This window comes from Schistocerca nitens, chromosome 1, assembly GCF_023898315.1.
Source record: "Schistocerca nitens isolate TAMUIC-IGC-003100 chromosome 1, iqSchNite1.1, whole genome shotgun sequence".
Lineage (NCBI taxonomy): Eukaryota > Metazoa > Arthropoda > Insecta > Orthoptera > Acrididae > Schistocerca > Schistocerca nitens.
The window spans coordinates 384,133,391-384,160,626 of NC_064614.1; the positions used below are offsets into that span (position 1 = coordinate 384,133,391).

At 39.2% G+C, this 27,236-nt stretch overlaps 2 protein-coding genes across 4 annotated transcripts in view; both read left to right on the forward strand.

The window, feature by feature from the left end:
- LOC126249104 (cGMP-dependent protein kinase, isozyme 1-like) overlaps window positions 1–27,236 on the forward strand; it is a 382,876-nt gene that overhangs the window by 336,803 nt on the left and 18,837 nt on the right. The gene's annotated exons all lie outside the window — the stretch shown is intronic.
- On the forward strand, window positions 10,788–11,537 carry LOC126248700 (uncharacterized). Its single transcript, XM_049950027.1, has one exon. It carries the CDS (start codon window positions 10,788–10,790, stop codon window positions 11,535–11,537), a length of 750 nt encoding a protein of 249 aa, XP_049805984.1.

Below are 27,236 nucleotides of genomic sequence, written 5' to 3' on the forward strand. Positions count from 1 at the left end.
AAACATTGTTTTAACTTAAATGACCCAAAAGGAAAATAAACCAGTGAAACTTCTTGGCTTTTGGCTTCCATATTGACAAAAATCTTTCATTAATTTACACATGGATAAATTTTGCACCAGACTCTCGTGTGTGATTTATCTGCTGCACAAGCTGAGGAGCTATGTTAGTGAAATCTCTCATTGTATTCATAATTTTCTTTCTTCAGTTTCCATCTGATGTATGGAATTCTACCATGGGGGAAAATCAACTGGATCAAAGACTGTATTTAAATGGCATAAAAAGACAGATATATTGTGGAAATTATAGTGCATTTAAAATTAGTTGCGACTTTTGACGTTCAGCTCAGTGGCAGGTTTGCGACACTGTTGCCCAGGTAACACGAATGGTGAGCTGGCTTTGCCTACCATGCTACCAGCAGTATGGTTGGTAAAGTGCCCCTGTTGCCATGCTATGGGTAAACAGTACAATGTGGTGTCATGCATCAGAGGCACCTATGTTCATTAGCTCTTGTTGTAAAGTGATATTTTTTGGCACTGAGCATGTGTTTTGTGTTGGCACTGCATTAATAACAATAGTGCAGTATGTCTGAAAACACAAGATTCACAGTAAAAGTGGAGGTTAGCATATCACTCTGTTGTGATGGCTAAAGCTACAACAACACACTGGATAGAATCAGAGATTTGGTTCTGGGTACAAAGAAATATTCCACTGGATGAAATTGAATGTAGCATATATAAAGCAAATTCCATGGAACTTGAAGTGCTGTACAAGCCAAAAACCCCACAGTACAAGGTTGACAAACTGGCTGATGCTAAAGGACATAGTTTCATCAGCCTTCATCCATATCACATTAATCTAAAGCCAACCGAGTATATGCTCTGTGAAAGAAGAAGCCATTGGATATGTTACACCACAGGACAGGTCTCGAGTTGCCAGCCATACCAAGAAAGTAGTTGAGGAGAGATGTATTCACAAAGAACTAGGACGAGTTTTGAGTAATACGTAACTTCTCTTGTTGTCATGTTAAAATCTGCTTCTTCTGTCAAAACACAGAATAATTTACAAATATTCATCTCACTAACAGTCTAATGCAGTTGAAACTGTTACAGAATCATGAAATAGTGTGTTATTAAATTAGTAACTGAGGGCAAGTCAGGTCAACAGTTTATGAAACAGCCTATTCTCAGGATAAAATAAATGTGTAACTTTTTCAGTTATATTGTCAAAAACCCACAGAAAATCTCGTTTCACCAGCTATCGATGGTCCTTAAAAATTACATTATTGCATTGAAAAAAAATCTGTAGTTGCTTGATTATCACGGTAGTTATGAAAGTTTCACATATTAATCATATGACAAAGTACTCTGCTCTTTGTGTGCTATTAATTGCCCAAATCTTGTTTTGATACCTTAAACAGTTTATGAGATACTTGGGATTTATGACTATTTCATTCTGGCTTTTTCACTGGCATGTGGTTTTATGATGGAGTGGCTTACATACATTCCATTTTCTCAAGACTGCAGAAAGACCCCTTCATAGTTAAAGAATAATTCAGCTTGTTTTCTACATTTCATACAAAGCAACATATGATGAAATGCAAATTCATAGCGGTCCTCATTTTTTACAGCAAACTTTAAGAATTTCTTGCAGTAGTTTACCTAATATCGAAATATCTCAATAGCTATGAGCATTAATGAAATGCTATGCAGCTCATCATGAAGCAGATGAATTAGTCTATAAGAGTGTGATCATCAGATGTTTTTAGCTGATAGTTTCTTTACAATTGTTTGAGAAAGACTGCAGATTGGCCAGCTTGTGCAGTTTGCTGATCATGCAGTCACCTGCTGATGCATCCATCTCACACTGGCAACTATGCTTCCCTCCTCTCATTCCGCACTGAACTGTCAAAAGTCGCAACTAATTTTAAACGCACTATAAAATCATAGGAGTGACATAGACACTACTTCAAGGAAATGGATGTTGTGGCAGTCCCTAGTTTCTATTTTTGTAATTGCTCAGCATACACTTAACAAACAGGAATAACTTTGACCTTAAGATGTCAATATACTACCATAACACAAGAAATGGGCATGCAATTGACAAGCCATATGCCAACCTAGCAATGATTCACAACAGTTGTCAATACCTTCATCTCACATATTGTAACAAGCTACCTAAAATGCCCACTCAGTATCTTTTAATAAATTAAAAACATAATAACAAAATGAATAAAAGGTGAAGCATTTTATACATTCAAAGAATTTGAAGATGTATAATAGATGATTTGTGATTTTGTTTCTGGAGTACCTATATAAAACTATAAAATGCAATATTTTGCAAAATTCTTTATTAATTTTATATGTTAACTCATTCTGGCATGCTGTAATAGTTTTGCAAACAAAGTACAACTTGTACAGGGTGGGGCAAAGAAAAGTGGCCCAGACAAGTGGATGTGATTGGACATGAATGTAAGCAAGTAAGCGCACCCCCATGATCCTCACACCACGTGTACACCCGCTACATGATCCACACTAGTTCAGAGTATAATGCGAGCTGTGTCACTGAGAGTGGAGCAGTGCAAAGGGGATGATGGTACTCACAGTGGAGCAACAGGTGTTCATTGTGGAAGTTATGTGACAACAAAGTTGTGGAAACCGTGTTGTCAGTTTTAAAAGTGCTAGCAAAGGGTGGCATGCAGAGGTTAGTCAAAAAATAGTTTCAAACAGAATCTGAGTCAAAAAAACATTCCGAAACATGCCTGCACACAAGAAAATGTGGCTGGAGTTCACCAGAAAGTGCTTCAGAGCCCTACCAAATTTTCCCGATGCCTGTCACAAGAGACAAGCGTATCACATTGCTCATGCAGATGAATACTCCACCTCAACCTGCACATGCATCCCTACTGAGTGTGTGTTGTTGATGCATTAAAACCAGCAGATCCTCCTCAGTGCCTCCAGTTACGTGAGTGGCTGTTCACTGAGATGGCAATGAAGGGGTTGGATATGGATTTGTTCTTTATGTCTGATGAAGCCTGGTTCCACCTGAATGGTTATGTCAACTCACAGAATCACAGGTTCTGGGCAGCCAAGAACCTGTGTAACTTCCATGAAATACCTTTCCATGATCACCGAGTGAGGTGGCGCAGTGGTTAGCACACTGGACTCGCATTCGGGAGGACGACGGTTCAATCCCATCTCCGGCCATCCTGATTTAGGTTTTCCGTGATTTCCCTAAATCGCTTCAGGCCAATGCCGGGATGGTTCCTTTGAAAGGGCACGGCCGATTTCCTTCCCCATCCTTCCCTCACCCGAGCTTGCGCTCCGTCTCTAATGACCTCATTGTCGACGGGACGTTAAACGCTAATCTCCTCCTCCTCCTCTTTCCATGATCAGAAGGTTGGCATTTGATGTACATAATCTGCACACTGCATTATTGGTCCCATCTTCTTTCGTCAGATGCTGACTTCAGCGTGTTACATTGCCAACATTTTGAAACCATTCATGGCAGCATTAATGGAGGAGGAAAAGACCTACAGCTACGTCCAACAGGATGGGGCAACTGCCCAGACAGCTGGCTGAACAATCTTCACTCCTGACAGAGTTGTTAGCAGATGTCAGTCTGGTCACAGCCCTGACTGGCCACTGAGGTCACCTGATCTGTCAGTGTGTGATTACTTTGTGTGGGGAGCCCTCAGGTCTAACGTGAATTGCAACAACCTCATACTCTTCAAGAACTGTAGCACAGCATTTCAGATGAGACTGCAGCAATTCCAGCAGTCCAGCTTTGATCCACATTCGTCAACTTGCTGACAAAGGCCCAAAAGTTACAAGAGATGAATGGTGGTCACTTTAAATCTGCTAGTCAGGTTAGTACTGTATTCGCTGTGCTCTGCTGTTTTTCTTTGTAACCTGGAACCCTGTTCTCCAAGCCACTTTTCTTTGCCCTACCCTGTATAACAATATACAAGGGCCGTTCAGAAAGTAACCTCCAGTTGATTTAAAAAAATACACCAAGTTAAATAAAAATATTTTAATATATACATCTTACAACTACATCTTTGCACTATTTTTCTACATAGTCTCCATAGCGATTGAGGCACTTATCGTATCTCTTCACAAGCTTTGAAATTCCTTCTGCATAAAAATCACCCACTTGTGCCTGGAGCCAGCCTGTGACCGCATCTTTGAGCTCTTCGTCGTCATCAAACCGCTGTGACCCGAGTCATTTCTTCAAATGCATGAAGAGGTGATAATCACTTGGCGCCAGGTCTGGGCTGTAAGGTGGATGGTTGATAACGTCCCACTTGAAGGACTCAAGAAGGGCCGTTGTTCTGCGAGCAGAGTGAGGATGGGCATTATCGTGCAAAAAAACGATACCGGAAGTCAGCATACCACGGCGTTTGTTCTGTATAGCCCATCGTAACTTTTTTATTGTTTCACAGTACACGTCTTGATTAATGGTCGTACCACATTCCATGAATTCAACCAACAACACCCCTTTGGCATCCCAAAACACCGTTGCCATCAGTTTTCTGGCAGAAAAATCTTGCAAGGCTTTTCTTGGTTTGGTAGGCGAATTTGAATGTGCCCACATCTTTGATTGTTCTTTTGTCTCAGGGTTCACGTACTTAATCCAGGTTTCGTCACCGGTCACAATTCTGTTTAACAATGGTTCTCCTTCGTCCTCATAACGTGACAGAAAGTCTAATGCAGAGGCCATTCTTTGAGTTTTGTGGTGGTCGGTAAGAATTTTGGGCACCCATCGTGCACAGAACTTACGGTAACCCAATCTTCCTGTCACTATCTCGTACAAGAGAGTCTTAGAAATCTGTGGAAAACCAGTAGACAACTCCGACATTGAGAAACGTCGATTTTCACGAACTTTTGCATCAACTGTCTGAACGAGTTCGTCAGTCACCAATGATGGTCTACCACTCCTCTCTTCATCATGAACATTTTCTCGTCCACTTTTAAATAAACGTACCCATTCACGGACAACTCCTTCACTCATAACTCTTGGTCCGTACACGGCACAAAGCTCACGATGAATAGCTGCTGCAGAATATCCTTTGGCTGTAAAAAACCTTATGACAGCACGCACTTCACATTTGGCGGGGTTTTCTATTGCAGCACACATTTCAAACTGCCACAAAAACTAAACTAGCGCAGGTACGACGTTCACTCGACCACGGCTTGATGCCGACTGACCTGTTGAGTGCGTGAACGCACAGATGGCATCGCTACTCCCCCCACAACCCGCACTGTGACCAATCGGAGGTTACTTTCTGAACCGCCCTCGTACATTACTAAAGTAATAACTTAGATCCTTGGAACATAATGATAACCTAATTAGACAAGAAGCCATGTAAGAATTCTGTAGTGTATGTACATAAAACTAATATGACAACACTAATTGTATATAAACTTGTTTAAATGTGAATAAATATTCTATTTAGTTCTATTTTAGTAGCCACAGAGTGCCACACTCCTCACAAAACAGTTCTTCAGGCCTAGTTTGCTACATAATAATCTCCTCTTTCTAATGGATGCCTCTTTCACTACACCAGTGCTAGTTTTCACCTCCTGATTCCTGGTGGGATCTCAGGTTTTTAGTGCTCATACTTCCAAGATATTTAAATGCTCTTACTTTGATAATAATAACTTACACTATCTTAATATTTACCAGTCTCCTTCTTTTGCTGATCAATATTTGTTTTTCTTATTTTTTCTTTTCTTTCTGTCTTGTCTAATGCTCCTTCCAATGCTGCTTCCTTCGGTCATCTCTCCTTCCAATGTGCTCCTCTGCTCTTCAAAATATCCATCAACTTGTTCCATTTTACTGTGTTAAAAGTTTTTCCCAAGTCAATAGAAACAGAGTAAATTTCTCCATCTTTCTCGATATATGAGGGGTGTTGAATAAGTAATGCAACCCTCCTTTTTGTTCTTAAAGTTGGTTGGTTCGATTCATGATTGCAATACATCATATCATTCCCCACTCTTTTGACAACAAAAATCTAAATATCAACATAATATTCATTCAATACAGTGGTCTGATGCCACCTTACTGGGAGGGACTGCATGCCTGCACAGCACCAATTTACTAGTTGATGTCAGAGCTAAATGTGTTGCTGCATTGAGAACCACCTCATTATCCATGTACTACTTCTCAAGGAGTGTATTCTTCATTGGGCCAAACAGATGGAATCAGAAGGTGTGATATCTGGACAGTAGAGTGGATGAGGAAGAACAGTCCAATGAAGTTTTGTGAGTTCTTCTCAGGTGCCCAGACTAGTAACATGTCCAACTTAGCAGTGAGGTGTTTGACTGTGATTTGTCAATCACCTCGAATAAGAGTGTCCGCACATTAAACACCATTGCTGGAGTCACAGCTGTGTGTGGCCAGCAAACAGGAAATGGACAGGTTTTGTGCAGCCTTGTTGTGATAATAACAAACACCTTGCCCAATAACACACCATGTCTTTGTTCGTTACTGGGTCTCCATAAATATTCTGCAGGTGCCTATGAGTATCTGCAATGCTCTTGTTTTCTGCCAAAAGAAATTCAGTGACAGCTCTCTGCTTGGAACACATCTCCATTACAGATGCCATTTTGAAGGCTACATATAGTGCTGCCACCTGTTGAAACTTCATGAAACTGTAGGGGCCGAAGTGGGATATTCCATGATGTCCTGCAATAAATTCCACATTTTTTCAACTGAAATTGGCAGAGAAAAAAAACTGTTACATTACTTATTGAAGGCCCTTCATACGTTTCTTTTATGATTCCTAACAGGCCAATAGCACTCCTTGTTCCTTTTCCTCTTCTAAAACGAAGCTGTTCTTCTCCCACCCGTCGGTCCAACTTGCCATATACTTTAGCCGCATGAGAAATTAGGCTAATAGTCCTATGCTCTTCACATTTTTGGTATTTCACTTTTCATCAACTAGCATTATAACTGTTGTGAGAAAGTCATCAGGCCATTCCCCTTTGTTATATATCTCATTACAGAGGTAGACTGTTTCCTTTCTTACCCTGTTTTCCAAAGTATTCATCACTGTTGTAGGCAAGTTATGTATCAACTGCATGTGCATTCTGATTCTTGGTCTCCTTCAGTGCCTTTTCTACTTCTGCTGTACTCATTTCCATCTCCCATGTTCCTCCTCTTTATTTTTATTTCACTTGTTATTTGATCCATTTTACACAGACATTCTACATAATCTTGCTATCAGTTCAAAACTTCCTGTGGTTCTTCAGCTATTGTACTATCTGCTCTTTCTATTTCCATGTTAGTCTTCTTTCTTTTACTTTCACAAACTAGGCAATCTGTACATCATTTTATGCTTTCCCTCCCTCTCCATTTTCTCTATTTCCTTGCATCTCTCTTTCACTCATATTTCTCTTGTCTCTTCAATTTCTCCTCTTAATTCGTTATTCAGTTTCTTGTACTGCTTTTTGCCTCCTTCATTTTCCACATTTTTTCCAGTTTCTCTATTCATCCATCTTTTTCAACATTATTCAGTCTGATTCCTAGCGTTCTTTGGCAGAACCCATGAATCCTTACCTGATTTTTATCCATTTTCCATTCACACATTCTTCAACTCTACCTCTTTCTCATTTTTCATAAATGTACCTTCCAACTCTGAAGCATTACCTACCTCCTTGAGTATTTCAAAATTTAGTCTTTATTTTCCATTACCTCTCCACACTGTCTTCAGCTTCTCTTGTACTTCTCCCACTACAATGTTGTGATCTGAATTTATGCCCACTCCTGGGTAAGCTTTAACATTCTTCAGACAGTTCTTAAATGTTTTCTGTATCAACATGTAATCCAGTTGATACCTTGGTCTATTCAGATTTTAGATCCATGTATAACACTCCTTTTGTGACTTTCAAAGAACATGTTACCCACTACTAGTGAGTTTTCTCTGTAGAAGCTAGTTAGCCATTCATTTCTCTCATTTCATATCCCTAGTCCAAATTTTCCTCCTGTATCTTTGTCTCTTTCTTCGCCTACCACTGCATTCTAATTCCCCTTAATGATAACGAAGGCACTTCTAGTTCCTTGCTTGATAAGCTCTTGACTCTTCTCATAATATTTTTCCACCTCTTTATCTCTATGCAGACTGGTTGGCATGTATACTTGTATATTTTGTACCTTCATATATATATTGCACCTTCATTATCTGTTGATTTCCCTTGAGCAGAAAAGCTTATAATCTTCACTTTCTACCTCCCCGTTCTCTCTCCACCTCATTTCATGCAAGCCAAGTACATCTGATCATTCCTTTTCATCCATAGGATGTTTAACATATTGCAGTAGATTTCTTGCTCTCCATATACAACAAGACAATTACAATCTTTTCTGTGCCAGGTATGTAAATTATTTACTCCCTTCCCTGGCAAATTTTGTAATTTGCTAGCTGGGCAAATAATTTTTTCTTTAATTAAATGAGTGATTTGTGAACAGCATGTATTCTGTTAGCTTCTCATTATCACAAAATGTTGTGTCTTTTATTTTTTCCAATGTTGCATAGTTTGCCGGGCCACAAGTGGCTCACACACCAATACCTCCAAAAGATAACTTTTGTGATGGTGCATGTACTTCTTGATAACTAACAGTTTAACTGTGGGTAACACTGCAGGTGCTGCTAATTGGATATAAATTAATCCTTTAGACATATGCACCATGTGAGCTGGTACAGTGTTAGCACACTGGACTCACATTCATGAGGACAATTGTTCAAATCCTTGACTAGCCATTCAGAATTATGATTTCCCTAAATTGCTCCAGGCAATTGCTGTGATGGTTTCTTTGAAAGTTTATCGCCAATTTTTGTTTGCCCATCCTTGAAACAATCTGAGTTTGTGGGCTACCTCTAATGGCTTTGATGTCAGTAGGATGTTAAATCACAATGATCCTTCTTTTTTTTAATGACTGTCTGAACTGGTCTTGCACCATCACCCAAACTGGCCTTGCTGTGCTGATACTGCAAATGGCTGAAAGCAAGGGGAGAAACTACAGTCATTATCTTTTCTGTGACATACAGTTCTATTGCTTAGTTAAATAATATGGCATCTTCATGAGTAAAATACTCCAGAGGTAAAATATTCCCCATTTGGATCTCTGTGCATGGACTACTCCGGAGTATGTCTTCTTCAGGAGGAACAAAACTGGCATCCTACAGATTGGAGCATAGAATGTTAGGTCCCTTAATCAGGTAGGTAGATTAGAAAATTTAAAAATGGATATGGATAGGTAGAAGTTAGATATAGGGGGGATTATTGAAGTTCAGTTGCTTCTGGTAAGGTGAGTACATGGCCATAAATACAGAATTAGATAGGAGTAATTCAGGAGTAGGTTTAATAATGAATAAGAAAATAGGTATGAGGGTCAGATAATAGGAGCAGCATAATTAACACATAGTCATAGCCAAGATGGTCACAAAACCAACACCCACTACAGCAGTACAAGTTTATATGCCAACTAACTCCAGAGATGATGAAGAGATTGAAAGAACAAATGATGCCCTGCACCTCACAGTGGTTTGCAGAGTCTAGATGTAGAAGTAGATACATGGAAGAGACACTGGGAGGTTTTAGATTGATTCTATAACAGTAAGAAAAAGAATTTTGGAACCAGACTTTAAACTGTAACTGTAAGACATTTCAAGGGGCAAATGATGACTCTTGCAGAAATAAGAGAATATGCCTACAGTAAAACTATAGACAGTGAGGTATTCTGTAACTATTTCAAGCAGTATACAAGAATTCTAAACAAGGTAATTCATGAAGCAAAGAAAATATATAATAGGCAATTCATTATCAACTCAAGTAATAAATCAAAAGCCATGTGGAGACTGATAAATGAAATAGTTGGCAAAAAAGACAAGACACACTCAATAACCTGCATTAAAGATCAGGATGGTGTTATCACTGACCCTAAGCAATTATGTGAAATATTTAATGACCATTTCACAAATATTGGTGACAAGTTTTCTTCTTTAATCAAGACCCCTGCACTCACTCATCACTCAGATGCAGCAGTATTCCCGCAATCAGTTTTCCTTGACCCAGTCACACCAAATGAAATCTGCAATATTATAAGACAGAGACCAAACAAACATTCCTGTGGTCTTGATGGTATATCTGATTGCCTTTTAAAATGAGTCTGCCATCATGTGTGTGAACCACTGGCAGATATAATAAACTGCTCTTCATCATCAGGTCAATTTCCTAGAATTTTTAAAGCAGCAAAAGTTATTCCTCTGTTTAAAAAAGGAGAAAGGAGTGATGTAAACAACTACAGACCCATCTCACTCTTATCAAGCTCATCAAAAGTCCTCGAAAAATCAGTATATGGCCGTGTTATAAATTTCTTGGAAAGTAACTGCATACTAAGTCCTCACCAGTTTGGGTTTAGGAAAGGGAGATCAATAAATGGAGCATTATACTCGTTTTTAAATGAAATCTATAGGGCACTCAATGATAGAAAACACACAACAGGTGTGTTTCTTGGTCTCACTAAAGCTTTTGATATTGTCAAACATGAGTTACTTTTGGAGAAACTACTATGTTATGGGATTAGGGGAAATTGCAATGACTAGTTTAGGTCATATCTCTTAGACAGAGTACAGAAAGTAGTGATTACATCAAAAATTGGTGAAAATGTTCAATCAGAGGAGCAAGTTGTACGACAAGGTATTCCCCAAGGCTCTACATTTGGTCCCCTTTTATTTCTAATATTCATCAGTGATCTGCCCCAAAGCATTCAGTAAGGTCTACCAGTAATGTTTGCTGATGACACCAATATACTGTTTTCAAATCACTGTCTTCATCAACTCAACTCCACAATTGCTGATACAAATTGTAGTCTGGTAAACTGGTTGAACAAAAACAAACTTCTCCTAAATAAAGATAAAACAGTGTATATAGATTTCCACTTGACACAAAAGGTATCGTCTGTGATAGATGATATCAGGATTGAGAATGTGCCCATACAGCAAGAAAGAGCCACAAAATTCCTTGGAGTGTGGATAGATGACACACTACAGTGGGACATACATAAAGATAAATTATTAGGTAAAATGAAGAGTTTGTGCTATGCTTTTAGTATTTTAAGTAAAATCAGTGATATTGAAACACTAAAATGTGCATTAGTACACTCAATAATTACATACTTCATTCCTTTTTGGGGCTTCTCCCATAAGAATGTATTTATTATGCAGAAGCGAATAATTAAGACAATGAAACAAGTACCCCTGTCTTCCACCACTAAACATCTCTTTAAGGAGCTCAGTATTATGCCAGTGCCTTGTATCTATATTCATGAAACAGTGTGTTTTATTCAAGAAAATCTCCATATATTTACAAAAAATAGAGATTTTCACTATCATAGTACCCGTCATTCCAATGACATATTTATAGCTGATCAACGGTTACATAAAGGGCACAGTAGTGTACGGCAGAGGGGAGTACTTCTGTACAAGAAGCTACTGAAAATGTCAGGTCTTGCCAGAAAGGATTCAAATCCAAAATAAAATCAATCCTACAGAAGCACTGCTTCTATTCAGTGGAAGAATTTATGAATAGTAATCTAAAACAATTTTTGTAATTTATTTTACTGCATGTGTTAAAATATTACTTTCAACTGACTTATTTGGCTCCATTCACAGATATAACTGTTCCTTGTTATGGCTCATCTGCACTTATGATAACACACTGTAAATAGTGTTACTCTGTAATCATTATCTGATGACTGTATGTAAAATACCAAAAAAGTTATGATTCGCAATGTACAGCATATAATTTATATAAATGTATATCTTAAGAATGTCCATACTTATGCATGTAACTGAATACCTACAAGATAAGTATATTTATGTATCAAAGTATGTTAAATGTAACTTATCCTACATCTATGTGTAATAACACAACAAGATTTCTGTATGAATAAATGAAATGAAATGAAATGACTCTAATCAGAATTTATTGGTTAAGAACTATAGATTAGTAAATGGGACATGGATAAGTTGAAAGGATCAGAGGTTGCTGAAGTGGAGCACTAGAGAACAGTTGACTAAAACAGGGGAAAGGAATACAGTAGAATTGGTACCTCTGAGAGGTGAAATGGTGAAGCCAGAGAGAATCAAATAGGTAAAAATCCAATGCCTTGCATAGATCCTTAAGTATCACAGGAAAAATTGAATGTAACTGATGAAAGGAGAACATATAAAAATTGAGCAAATGAGGCAGGCAAAAGGGAATACAAATGCCTAAAAAATGAAACTGACAGAAAGTGCAAAATGGCATGTATAACTAGGGGAAAGATAGATGCAACCTACAGGAAAATTAAAGAGGTCTTTGGAGAAAAGAGAAGCAACTGAAAGAATATCAAGAGCTTAGATAGAAGACCAATACTAAACAAAGAAGTGAAAGGTGGAATGAATATATTGCAGGACCATACAAGGGAAATGAACTTGAAGGAAATATTATGGAATGGGAAGAGGAAGCAGATGAAGATGATATGGAAGATATGATACTGCAAGAAGAATTTGATAGACCTAAGCTGAAACAAAGCCCTTGGAGTAGACAAAATTCCTTCAGAACTGCTGCTATCTTTAGAACAGCCAGTCATGATAAAACTATTCCAGTTAGTGTGGAAGATATAGGAGACAAGGGGAAATATTCTCAGAATTCAGGAAGAATGTAAAATTACACTTACAAAGAAAGTGGATAGTGACAGACATGAATATTACTGAACTATCAGTTTAATACTTCATGACTGCAAAATAATAATACAAATTTGTTAGAGAAGAATGGAAAAACTGGTAAAAGCAAACCTTGAGGAAGATCACTTTGGGTTCTAGAGAAGTCTTGGAACACACAAGGCAATGCTGACCCTATGATATATCTTAGAAGAAACGCAAACTTATGTATATATCTTGTTTATGCTTACAGAACCTTTTGACAGTGTTGAGTGGAATATGCTCTTTGAAATTCTAAGATATAAGGGGTAAAATACAGAGAACAAAATAAATTGCACAGAAACAAGGTGGCAGTTGTAAGAGTCGAAGGACATTAAAGGGGAGGAGTCGTTGAGAAGGGAGTAGTTGTAGCCTATCCCCAACATCATTCAATCTGTGCATTGAACAAGCAGTAAAGAAAGCCAAAGAAGAAATTGGAGAAAGAAAAAACACTGAGGTTTGCTGATGGCATTGTAATTCTACCAGAAGCAGCTAAGGACTTAGAAGTGCAGGTGAATGGAATGGACAGTATCTTGAAAGGAGTATATATGAGAACATTAATTTAAATGCTGAGGAATTTAGGTTATGAAATAAGACAATAAAGTTTTGCTAGTTGGGCAGTAAATAATTGATGGTAGCCAAAGCAGACAGGATATAAAATTTAGACTGGCAGTGGCATGAAAAGTGTTTCTGAAGGACAGATAAACTTACTTATTTCCTGATAGTCCCTGATGTCTTAACAGATGTCCTATCATTCTATCCCTTCTTCTTGTCAATGTTATCCATACACTCCTTTCCTCACGAATTCTGTGGAGAACCTCCTGATTCCTTACCTTATCAGTCCACTTAATTTTCTCAACATTTGTACAGTGTTTCAATTCTGTTCTGTTCCAGTTTCCCCGCTGTCCATGTTTCACTACCATACAATTCTGTGCTCCAAACATATATTATCAGAAATTTCTTCCTCAAATTAAGGCCTATGTTTGACACTAGTAGACTTCTCTCAGCCAGGAATGCCATTTTTGCTGGACTACTCTGCTTTTTATGTCCTCCTTGCTGCATCCATTGTGGGTTATTTTCCTGCTTAGGTAGCAGAATCCTGTAACTTCAACTACTTCATGAGCCCCATTTCTGATGTTAAGTTTCTTGCTGTTCTTATTTCTCTTACATCTCATTACTTTCATCTTTCTTTGCTTTACTCTCAGACCATTTTCTGTAATCAATAGAACTTTTCATTTGATTCAGCACCTCCTGTAATTCTTCTTCACTTTCACTGACAGTAGCAGTATCATCAGTGAATCTTATCATTGTCATCCTATCACCTTGATTTTTAATCTCACTCTTGAATCTTTCTTTTATTTCCATCTTTGTTTCTTCAATGTACAGATTGAATGGTAGGGATGAAAGATTACATCCTCGTTTTTAATTTGAGCACTTCGTTCTTGGTCTTCCAGTCTTAATGTTCCCTCTTTGTTCCCGGACATATTGTATACTGCCCCTCTTTTCCTATGCTTATCCCTATTTTTCTCAGAATTCTGAACATCTTGCGCCCTTTGACACTTTCAAATTCTTTTTCCAGGTTGACAAATTCATGGTGAATGTCTTGACTTTTCTTCAGTCATGTTTCCATCATCAGCTACAGTGTCAGAAATAGTGAAGGCAGCAGAGGATCAGTAGGTAAAAAGACGAGGACTAATAGAAATCCTTGGGTAACAGAAGAGATATTGAATTTAATTGATGAAAGGAGAAAATACAAAAATGCAGTAAATGAAGCAGACAAAAAGGAATACAAACATCTCAAAAATGAGATTGACAGGAAGTGCAAAATGGTTAAGCAGGGATGGATAGAGGACAAATGTAAGGATGTAGAGCCATATATCGCTAGGGGTAAGATAGATACTGTCTACAGGAAAATTAAAGAGACCTTTGGAGAAAAGAGAACCACTTGCATGAATATCAAGAGCTCAGATGGAAACCCAGTTTTATGCAAAGGTGGGAAAGCAGAAAGGTGGAAGGAGTATATAGAAGGTCTATACAAGGGCGATGTTCTTGAGGACAATATTATGGAAATGGAAGAGGATGTAGATGAAGATGAAATGGGAGATATGATACTGTGTGAAGGGTTTGACAGAGCACTGAAAGACCTAAGTTGAAACAAGGCCCCGGGAGTAGACAACATTCCATTAGAACTACTGATAGCCTTGGGAGAGCCAGCCCTGACAAAACTCGACCATCTGGCCAGCAAGATGTATGAAACAGGCAAAATACCCTCAGACTTCAAGAAGAATATAATCATTCCAATCCCAAAGAAAGCAGGTGCTGACAGATGTGAAAATTACCAAACTATCAGTTTAATAAGCCACGGCTGCAAAATACTAACAGGAATTCTTTACACGCGAAAGGAAAAACTGATAGAAGCCGACCTCGGGGAAGACCAGTTTGGAATCCGTAGAAATGTTGGAACACGTGATACAATACTGACCCTACGACTTATCTTAGAAGATAGGTTAAGGAAAGGCAAACCTAAGTTTCTAGCATTTGTACACTTAGTAAAAGCTTTTGATAGTGTTGACTGGAATACTCTCTTTCAAATTCTGAAGGTGGCAGGGGTATAATACAGGGAGCAAAAGGCTATTTACAATTTGTACAGAAACCAGATAGCAGTTATAAGAATCGAGGGGAATGAAAGGAAAGCAGTGGTTGGGAAGGGAGTGAGACAGGGTTGTAGCCTACCCCTGATGTTATTCAATCTGTGTATTGAGCAAGCAGTAAAGGAAAAAAAAGAAATATTTGGAGTAGGAATTAAAATCCAAGGAGAAGAAATAAAAACTTTTAGGTTCACCGATGACATTGTAATTCTGTCAGAGACAGCAAAGGACCTGGAAGAGCACCTGAATGGAATGGACAGTGTCCTGGAAAGAGAATATAAGATGAACATCAACAAAAGCAGAACAAGGATAATGGAATGTAGTCGACTTAAATCAGATGCTTTTGAGGGAATAAGATTAGGAAATGAAACACTTAAAGTAGTACACCTACACCTACACCTACATCTACATCTACATGATTACTCTGCAATTCACATTTAAGTGCTTGGCAGAGGGTTCATCGAACCACAATCATACTATCTCCCTACCATTCCACTCCCGAACAGCGCCCCAGGAAAAACAAACACCTAAACCTTTCTGTTCAAGCTCTGATTTCTCTTATTTTATTTTGATGATCATTCCTACCTATGTAGGTTGGGTTCAAAAAATATTTTTGCATTTGGAAGAGAAAGTTGGTGACTGAAATTTCGTAAATAGATCTCGCCGCGACGAAAAACGTCTTTGCTTTAATGACTTCCATCCCAACTCGTGTATCATATCTGCCACACTCTCTCCCCTATTATGCGATAATACAAAACGAGCTGCCCTTTTTTGCACCCTTTCGATGTCCTCGGTCAATCCCACCTGGTAAGGATCCCACACCGTGCAGCAATATTCTAACTGAGGACAAACGAGTGTAGTGTAAGCCGTCTATTTAGTGGACTTGTTGCATCTTCTAAGTGTCCTGCCAATGAAACGCAACCTTTGGCTCGCCTTCCCCACAATATTATCTATGTGGTCTTTCCAACTGAAGTTGTTCGTAATTTTTACACGCAGGTACTTAGTTGAATTGACAGCCTTGAGAATTGTACTATTTATCGAGTAATCGAATTCCAACGGATTTCTTTTGGAACTCATGTGGATCACCTCACACTTTTCGTTATTTAGCGTCAACTGCCACCTGCCACACCATACAGCAATCTTTTCTAAATCGCTTTGCAACTGATACTGGTCTTCAGATGACCTTACTAGACGGTAAATTACAGCATCATCTGCGAACAATCTAAGAGAACTGCTCAGATTGTCACCCAGGTCATTTATATAGATCAGGAACAGCAGAGGTCCCAGGACACTTCCCTGGGGAACATCTGATATCACTTCAGTTTTACTCGATGATTTGCCGTCTATTGCTACGAACTGCGACCTTCCTGACAGGAAATCACGAATCCAGTCGCACAACTGAGACGATACCCCAAAGGCCCACAGCTTGATTAGAAGTCGCTTGTGAGGAATGGTGTCAAAAGCTTTCCGGAAATCTAGAAATACGGAATCAACTTGAGATCTCCTGTCGATAGTGGCCATTACTTCGTGCGAATAAAGAGCTAGCTGCGTTGCATAAGAACAATGTTTCCTGAAACCATGCTGATTACGTATCAATAGATCGTTCCCCTCGAGGTGATTCATTATGTTTGAATACAGTATATGCTCCAAAACCCTACTGCAAACCGACGTCAATGATATAGGTCTGTAGTTCGATGGATTACTCCTACTACCCTTCCTAAACACTGGTGCGACCTGCGCAATTTTTCAATCTGTAGGTACAGATCTGTCGGTGAGCGAGCGGTTGTATATGATTGATAAGTAGGGAGCTATTGTATCAGCGTAATCTGAAAGAAACCTAATCGGTATACAATCTGGACCTGAAGAATTGCCCGTATCAAGCGATTTGAGTTGCTTCGCAATCCCTAAGGTATCTACTTCTAAGAAACTCATGCTAGCAGCTGTTCGTGTTTCAAATTCTGGAATGTTCCATTCATCTTCCCTGGTGAAGGAATTTTGGAAAACTGCATTCAATAACTCCGCTTTAGCAGCACAGTCGTCGGTAACGGTACCATCGGCACTGCGCAGCGAAGGTATTGACTGCGTCTTGCCGCTTGTGTACTTTACATACGACCAGAATTTCTTCGGATTTTCTACCAAATTTCGAGACAATGTTTCGTTGTGGAACCTATTAAAGGCATCTCGCATTGAAGTCCATGCCAAATTTCGCGCATCTGTAAATTTTAGCCAATCTTCGGGATTTCACATTCTTCTGAACTTCGCATGCATTTTCCGTTGCCTCTGCAACAGCGTTCGGACCTGTTTTGTGTACCATGTGGGATAAGTTCCATCTCTTACCAATTTATGAGGTATGAATCTCTCAATTGCTGTTGTTACTATATTTTTGAATTTGAGCCACATCTCGTCTACATTTGCATAGTCAGTTCGGAAGGAATGGAGATTCTCTCTTAGGAAAGCTTCTAGTGACACTTTATCAACTTTTTTAAATAAAATTACTTTGCGTTTGTTTCTGGTGGATTTGGAAGAAACGGTATTGAGCCTAGCTACAACGAGCTTGTGATCACTAATCCCTGTATCAGTCATGACGTTATCTATTAGCTCTGGATTGTTTGTGGCTAAGAGGTCAAGTGTGTTTTCGCAACCATTTAAAATTCACGTGGGTTCGTGGACTAACTGCTCAAAATAATTTTCGGAAAAAGCATTTAGGACAATCTTGAAAGATGTTTCCTGCCTACCACCGGTTTTGAACAAGTATTTTTGCCAACATATCGAGGGAAGGTTGAAGTCCCGACCAACTATAACCGTATGAGTGGGGTATTTATTTGTCACGAGACTCAAATTTTCTCTGAACTGTTCAGCAACTATATCATTGGAGTCTGGGGGTCAGTAGAAGGAGCCAATTATTAACTTAGTTTGGCTGTTAAGTATAACCTCCACCCAATTCGCACTACAAGATAAACCACTACTGACAGACACAAACACTCCACCACCAATTCTGCCTAATCTATCTTTCCTGAACACCATCTGAGACTTCGTAAAAATTTCTACAGAACTTATTTCAGGTTTTTGCCGGCTTTCTGTACCTATAACGATTTCAGCTTCTGTGCTTTCTATTAGCACTTGAAGCTCAGGGACTTTCCCAACACAACTACAACAATTTACAACTACAATTCCGACTGTTCCTTGATCCAAGCACGTCCTGTATTTGCCATGCACCCGTTGAGATTGCAGCCCACCCCGTACTTTCCCGAGGCCTTCTAACCTAAAAAACCACCCAGTCCACCCCACACAGCCTCCGCTACCCGTGTAGCTGCCAGCTGAGTGTATTGAACTCCTGACCTATTCAGCAGAACCCGAAACCCCACCACCCTATGGCACAAGTCAAGGAATCTGCAGCCAACACGGTCACAAAACCGTCTGAGCCTCTGATTCAGACCCTCCACCCGGCTCTGCACCAAAGGTCTGCAGTCGGTTCTGTCAACGATGCTGCAGATGGTGAGCTCTGCCTTCATCTCGTAAGCAAGACCGGCAGCCTTCACCAAAACAGATAGCCGCTGGAATCCAGAGAGAATTTCCTCAGATCCAAAGCGACACACGTCATTAGTGCCGACATGTGCCACCACCTGCAGCTGGCTGCACCCTGTGTTCTTCATGGCATCCGGAAGGACCCTTTCCACATCAGGAATGACTCCACCCCGAATGCACACGGAGTGCACACTGGATTTCTTCCCCTCCTTAGCCGCCATATCCCTAAGGGGCCCCATTACGCACCTAACATTGGAGCTCCCAACTACCAATAAGCCCACCCTCTGCGATTGCCCGGACCTTGAAGGCTGAGAATCATCCTCTGAAACAGGGCAGGCAGCTGCATCTGGCTCAGCCAGAGACAGTACCTGAAACCTGTTTGTCAGACGCACCGGGGAGGCTTTCTGATCAGCCTCCGGGGACGTCTTTCGTTGCCTGCCACACCTTGGAACGACCTCCGAATCAACCACAGGTGAGGGCTCAGCCCCACTGCAGACAGCAACCGGGGCAACCACAGCGGCAGACCGATCTGGGGACAGACGGGATGAGGTTGACATCCCCGTGATACCCAAGTCCGGCTCCCCACAGTGGTGCCCATTGGCAACAGCCTCAAGCTGCGCAACCGAAGTCAGCGCCGCCTGCAACTGTGAGCGAAGGGATGCCAACTCAGCCCTCATCCGAACACAGAAATCACAGTCCCTGTCCATTCTAATCGATGCTGAACAACAGTTACTGAAACAAGAGTCCGTGCCTAGATAACGCGAGGGAAACACGCAAAGAATGTATGAACTGACCTATACAAATGCCTAATGACTGAATCTGCCTGAATTTACGATTACAGTAACTAAAACTCGAAATTACACCTCCTATACGAAACTATGTAACAAATAAGTGAGCTAGGAGTATACAACTTGCTGCTGACAGCTGCTATCGAACGGTGGCAGGGAGCACACTGGCTGTGACCAACCGACACTGGCCATTCAAAACAAAAACAGAAGACAAACGACTACGCGAATTATACTATTCAGGTACTAAAACGCGATGCTACAACTCTCAAATACTATAATACACCCAAAATTTATGAAGTAAACAATGCAAGTACCCAAAAACACGCAAATAAATTAAGAATTAAACTATGTAACAAATAAGTGAGCTAGGAGTATACGACTTGCTGCTGGCAGCTGCTATCGAACGGCGGCAATATGAATTTTGCTATTTGGGGAGCAAAATAACTGATGATGGTTGAAGCAGAGAGGATATAAAATGTAGACTGGCAATGGCAAGGAAAGCATTTCTGACGAAGAGAAATTTGTTAACATTGAGTATAGATTTAAGTGTCAGGAAGATGTTTCTGAAAGTATTTGTATTGAGTCAAGCCATGTATGGAAGTGAAATGTGGACAATAAATAGTTTAGACAAGAAGAGAATAGAAGCTTTTGAAATATGGTGCTACAGAAGAATGCTGAAGATTAGATTGGTAGATCACATAACTAATGAGGAGGTAGTGAATAGAATTGGAGAGAAGAAAAATTTGTGCCACAACTTGACTAGAAGAAGAGATCAGTTGGTAGGGCATATTCTGAGGCATCAAGGGATCACCAATTTAGTATTGGAGGGTGGCATGGAGGGTAAAAATCGTAGAGGGAAACCAAGAGATGAATACACTAAACAGATTCAGATGGATGTAGGTTGCAGTCGGTACTGGGAGATAGATGAAGAAGCTCGCACAGGATAGAGTGGCATGGAGAGCTGCATCAAACCAGTCTCTGGACTGAAGACCACAACAACAACAAAAAAAAGCCAAACTGATCATCATCTAACAGATCCTCAATTTTCTTTTCCATTCTTCTCTGTATTATTCTTGTCAGTAGCTTTGTTGTATGTTATGCTAATTGTGCAATAATTCTCACTCTTGTTGGCCCTTGCTATCTGTGGAATTATGTGGATGATGTTTTTTTGAAAGTTTGATGATATATCACCAGTCTCATAGGATATACACATCAACATGAATAGTCATTTTGTTGCAACTTCCACCAATAATTTCAGAAATTCTGAGGGAAAGTTATCTCTCCCTTCTGCCTTATTTTATCATAATTCATCTAAAATTCTTTTACATTCTGCTTCTAGTACTGGATCCCCTATCTCATCCCTGTGAAGTCCTCCTCTTCCTCCTCCTCCTCCTCCTCCTTCTTCTTCTTCTTCTTCTTTCATCATGTCATCAGACAAGTCCTCCCCCTTACAGAGGTCTTAAGTGTACTCTTTCCACCTATCACTTCTTTCCTCTGCATTTAACAGTGAAATTCCAGTTGCACTCTTTCTGTTACCACCCTTACCATTAATTTCATCAAAGGCTGGTTTGATGTTTCTGTATGTTGAGTCAGCCCTCCCAACAATCATTTATTTTTCAATTTCTTAACATTTTTCATACAGCCATTTCACTTTAGCTTTCCAGCACTTTCCATTTATTTCATTCCTAAGTGACTTGTATTTCTGTATACCTGAATTTCCCTGAACATTTTTGTACTTCCTTCTTTCGTGCATCAACTGAAGGATTTCTTCTGTATCAAAGTGAAATGTGGGTAATAAGCAGTTCAGATGAGAAGAGAATAGCCTTTGAAATGTGGTGCTGTGGAAGTGTGGTGAAGATTAGATGGGTAGATTGTGTAACTAATGAAGAGGCACTGAACAGAACTGGGGAGAAAAGAAATTTGTGGTATAACTTGACTAAATGAATGGGTCAGTTGGTAGAGCACATTCTCAGAAATCAAGGAATCATCAATTTAGTATAAAAAAAATGGTTCAAATGGCTCTGATCACTGTGGAACTTAACTTCTAAGGTCATCAGTCCCCTAGAACTTGGAACTACTTAAACCTAACTAACCTAAGGACATGACACACATCCATGCCCGAGGCAGGATTTGAACCTGCAACCGTAGCAGCAGCGCGGTTCCGGACTGAAGCGCCTAGAACCACTCGGCCACAGCTGTCGGCATCAATTTAGTATTGAAGGAAAGAGAGAGAGGAGTGGATGGGGGTTAAAATTGCCGAGAGAGACCAAGAGACAAGTACAGTAAGCAGCTTCAAATGTATGTGGGTTGCAGTAGTTGTTCGGAGACAAAGAGGTCTGCACAGGATAGAGAATTGCACCAAATGAGTCTTCAGACTGAACACCACAACAACAACAATTGTTTGAATAAAAGCTTTTGAGTAATTAAAGAATTATGTGAAATGACATGAATAATGTGAAGGGAAAAAACTTGTATATAACAGTTACTCATAGATCTCCAGTAAGGTATGCTTTCTGCGTATAAAGAGACAGCAACAGAAAGCATAATAGCTTTATACAAAATATAGCTAGCTGACATTTCATGTTCCAATAAGAGATTACCTGCACGTAGAGATGGTTGTTTTAAGTTAAAAAGAGTTTTAATATATGCATTGGAAATTGTTGCAGCACAATCAGTGATTAGATAAAATGCTATAAAATTAATTTAATCACTGAAAGCTGGTCTGAGTGCACTAACTACACTGCCTGACAAAAAAAGTGAACATCCAAAAGACATGTTTAGATGTCAAAGTAACTTCATACATGCACAACCCTATTGATAAGAAGTAAATGATTAGAACAGCACTCTCTGTGAATGATAGAATGGCCACCCAAGTGCATTAGTGATGTTCATGTTTAGTGTTGTTATCAGGCCTGGTAGGCTATACAAGGAACGTGAACAGTATCAGATGTTGAGTGAGCACAGTGAAGAAGATGAAGATGCCACCTACTCATGCATGCCATATTTGTCAGTCTCCATTTGGCCAGCTGTTTGAATCATGCAATATACAGATTTGTGAAGCATTCAGATGTGACAGTGGCCCAATATTGGATTGCAAGGGAACTTGAGAGCAAGCACACTCATCGTTAATGTTCTGGCTGATTGCATCTGACCACCACAAGAGCATATTGTGCACCAAGCACTTGGTGATCTCTTCATATCTGTGCCTGCTATCAAAGAACAAGTAATGGACTCCTGCAACATTATGTACATTGCTCAGAGACTGTCAGGAGTCTGACTAGGGAGATACCATATGTCGAATGTAGGCTGCTGTTAACACAACAACACAAATTGCTGCATTGAGAGTGCTGCTGTGACCGGGACTGCTGATGAATGGTATCACATAGTGTTCAGCCACGAATTATGGTTCTATATCACCCCTGATGACCATCATCAGTCATTATGGTGGTGACATGGGGATAGGTTTCATTCTCCCAATTATTTGGAGAGGTATGACAATGTTACTCCTGGCATAATGGCATGGGGAGCCATTGAGTATGACTTCAGGTCATAGCTGGTGGCAATTAAGGGAACTATGATGCTGTACATCATGGATGTCACGCACCCTCATGTGCTACCTCTTATGCAACAACACTGTGGTGCCAGTTTACAACAAGACAATGCCTGTCCAAATATGGCACATGTCTCTGTGAATTGTTTGCATGATGCTGAGGTACTCCCATGACCAAATCCCCAGATCTGTCCCCAATATAACATGTGTGGGACCTGTTTGGAAGGAAACTTGGACCCAGGACGAGTTGTGGACCAGCCTGCTTTAGGAGAGGATACAATGGCTTTATGACACCGTTCCAAACTGAATCTGTGCATGTATCCAGATCAGATGAGAGCAATATTATACTGACAGGTGGGTCCATACAGTGAAGTTCTTTGTAAATTTTACTCAATTTTGTAATTACTGCAATAACATCACATACCTTCTTACAGAAATTTTATTTTCTTTCCACCTCCGCTTCTGGGTGCTTCACTTTTTTTGTCGGGCAGTGTACAATATATAAAATTTTAATGAGCTGTAGTTTAACATCTTTGGTACTAGAAGTAGCTAATAATGTAAGCTAATAAATGAACTGTAATTAAGTTACATTCAATAGATGTCAGCTGAAGCATGAAACCAGAAAAATAACTTAACCATTGAATATTTTAACTGGAGGTATTCAGGAAATTGGTTTTTAATATGATTTGAGACAGATGTTGAAACATACCTCAAATTTGGTTGTATGTGCAAGCAAACATGAAACTGGAAAAAAAATTCATTATGATCTTTTATTAATGCTTTGTCATAGGTTTCCCCCCCCCCCCCCCCCCCCCACCTGAATCTTCAAATAGTGCATTCATCGGATTTTTCAACCAGAATTTACAGAGTGTGGTGCATGTTAAGCAGTTTTTAACATTGAGTTATTTGACAAATCTATATCTTCGTTTGATTACTCATTCATTCATTAATCTTTGAATTTATGTCATAACGGTATAGGGTTTTTCATAGTAATAAAATGAAAAGAAATAACACTAAAAATAACACAAAATATACAAACACAAATACTATGCAGGGTTATTCAAAAAGATGAACCTAATTTAATTAATTTGCATTTCACAACATGTACATGGGTCATGAACAGTCTACATACTTAAGGAAGAGGAAGGTCCTATTTTTTTTTTTTTTTTTTTTTTTTTACAACTATTCACATAAAAGGCCACTAGAGTGGTGATAGTTGCATAAATAGCCACTAGGGTACTGATGGCAATAGGCAGTTGAGAGTAAGATGGCTATGACACAGCAGCAGGTTTTCTGCATTCTTTTGTTTGGAAGAAGGGAGTTGGCATTGCAGTGCAGTGAGCATTGAACCAGAAACTAGGAAAAGCTTAACTGTCAATTGGAAACTCAAAAATCCCTGAGTATTCAAGGATATTGCAGCTAAGGATCTCCCTGTGCATTATTACAAGCTAAAAGGAACATTGGAGGATCGTGAAATTTTCAAGAACTGGTTTCGCAGATATTTTTTATTGCAAGTTTGGCAATTTCTAGAAGAGAAGGGGTTGCCACAGAATGCTGTTTACTGCCCGATGAGAGGATTCCTGTATCTGATAATAGTTTCATCGAAACTAAGTTTTTCCCTTCTGATGTGACTGCCTTTATACAGCCAGTGGAGCAAGGCATAATTTCATCAGTAAAACTGTGCGACTGGGCTGGTCTACTGAGGATGCTAGTCAGTGAGAATAATTTGTTGGTGGTATGGAAGAAGGTGACAATTCTAAAAGCCAAGGATTTCTAATGCACGGCAGGAAGTCAAACCACATACACTAGTTCGAACATCGGGGAAAATTATTCCAGATATAGAAGAAAGTGATTTTCAAGGTTTCTGTGATGAAGAAATAACAACTACACAAATAATGAATCTGGCAACTGGTTTAAGTGATTTTGAAGATGTCGATGAAGAAAGTTGAATGATTGACTAAAGATTGAGCATGTTAACCTAGCTTCCAGTACGTGAGAGATACCAAAATTGTGACTGCTGCTCCACAACAAGACAATGAAGAGGACAGTGAATGTGAAAGTGAGAATGAAGACAGTGATGTTGTCAACCATTATTGCAATCATTACTGCAATTTGCTGACAAAAATACTGTGTGATAAATATGAGCTCCTCACAGAAGTAGAGCACCACAGATTATTTTAAGAAATAAGCAGATATACAGTATGCATACACAGAACATGGATAAACTTTCAAAAAAGGATACATGTTTGAAAATATCTCACTTACTTGTGTTTTTTGCTTATTCATTTATCTTCTCCCACAAATAACCCAAAATAATTGGGAGTATACTGTCTTTTACATTCAGAGAATATCCTTTTGTAAACTTGTAGTTTCATGGGTTTTGCCAAACCTATCTGTAGCTTTATTATCTAATAGTAGTTCCCAGAAAGGTCAAGTTCTCTTATGAGTACTTTACTATTTTCCCTGTTGATATCTGGAAATACACAGTCCAAGAATTGACTGATGCTGAACTTTTTGGTATCCTAGTAGTCACATTTACCATTTGTGCCATGATAAAAGTGTTCAAAACGTTTAGGAAGCTAATTACTAATATTACCCTCAAAACCTGTTTTAACACTTTGCCGTCCACACGTCTTGTACAAATTGATTCGCTTGGCGCCGACAGCGCTAATTTGGATTACTTGTCTTGTTGCTGGCCATTCTTGACATTATTGGGAGATTATAAATTGTCAAGTGTTACTAATCTCATCATTAATTCTCATGAGTTCTCACCCCTGTTTCCATACTTTCACATAATTTCGGAGATACGCATACATAAATAAATACAAAATTTGTTTGTTTCAAATATTTGTTTATTTAAACTTTTTGGAAAAATAAGTTTGTTTCAAATAATTGTTTATTTAAACTTTTTGGAAAAATAATCAATTACAAATTGCACTTTGAAATGCCATTTGGCATTATCTGGTTTATTTTGTTGTCAGAAAAATGTAAAAATGATAATATTTGTCTGAATCTGTTGCGGGACATAATTTTGTGAAATATTGGTGTGTCTATCAATAGATTCGTTGACCAATAATCATTGATCCTTCCTTTTTTTACAACTCCCATAAGGATAGCAAGCCCAAACCATTTTCTAAGTTCGGGTTCTGTAAAGTCGACATATTTGGCATTTTTTTTAAATCCAGTTTTCTTCTATTGCAATTTTGACTGTAGTACTTGTTGGTTTCGTTGCTAATATATTCAAATAGACCATACCCAATATATAATTCAATGATATCCTCGACACTCTGTGTATCTTTGGGAACCATGTTTGGACCTGGAGATCCTTCAGATTTATTATTGGTAAACTGAAGTCTGACCACTGTGCACTGTCTTCTTCGTCTGATTCATCTGAATCAATTGGCAACCATAGTGTTCGCTGAATTCTTCTTGGACATATTTCATTATCTTCTGATGATTCTGCTTCACTTTCATTTTTTCAGTATCCAATGTCTTCCTCCCAATCGGCCAAGTCATCGGGAATGTCAGACAAGATGTCCGTGCATTCATCATAAACAATCATATCATCTCTTTCGTCTACCATGATGAAAGGGCACAAGTACTTATAAAAACAAAAAAAACTTGTTGACGTGTGTGACTTATTGTTACCTAAACAAAACACAAACAGAATGCAAAAGATACTCAAGTGCTGCCGCAGGCCACTGCGCGGTACTATGCTGACGACACCACTGTGGTGTCGCCAGCCACTGAGCGATACTATGCACACGACACCACTGCGGTGTCACAGGCTGTTGACTGCTATTTCACGCATAACACAACTGTGGTGTCGCCGGATGCATGTCTCCAGGACATCAGTTAATTTGTTGAAGAAAGTGTCCACATTACCACTAGGTGAGTGGTGCACACAGAAAAGATTAACTTGCTTGCTGCTTAAGGGTGACAAAAGTATAGCCATGTGGAAAACAGACCATTCATACTACAA

Bases quoted from the DNA above. Each gene is read 5' to 3' on its own strand.
- LOC126248700 (XM_049950027.1), top strand. From the start codon at position 10,788: ATGTTTGCTGATGACACCAATATACTGTTTTCAAATCACTGTCTTCAT.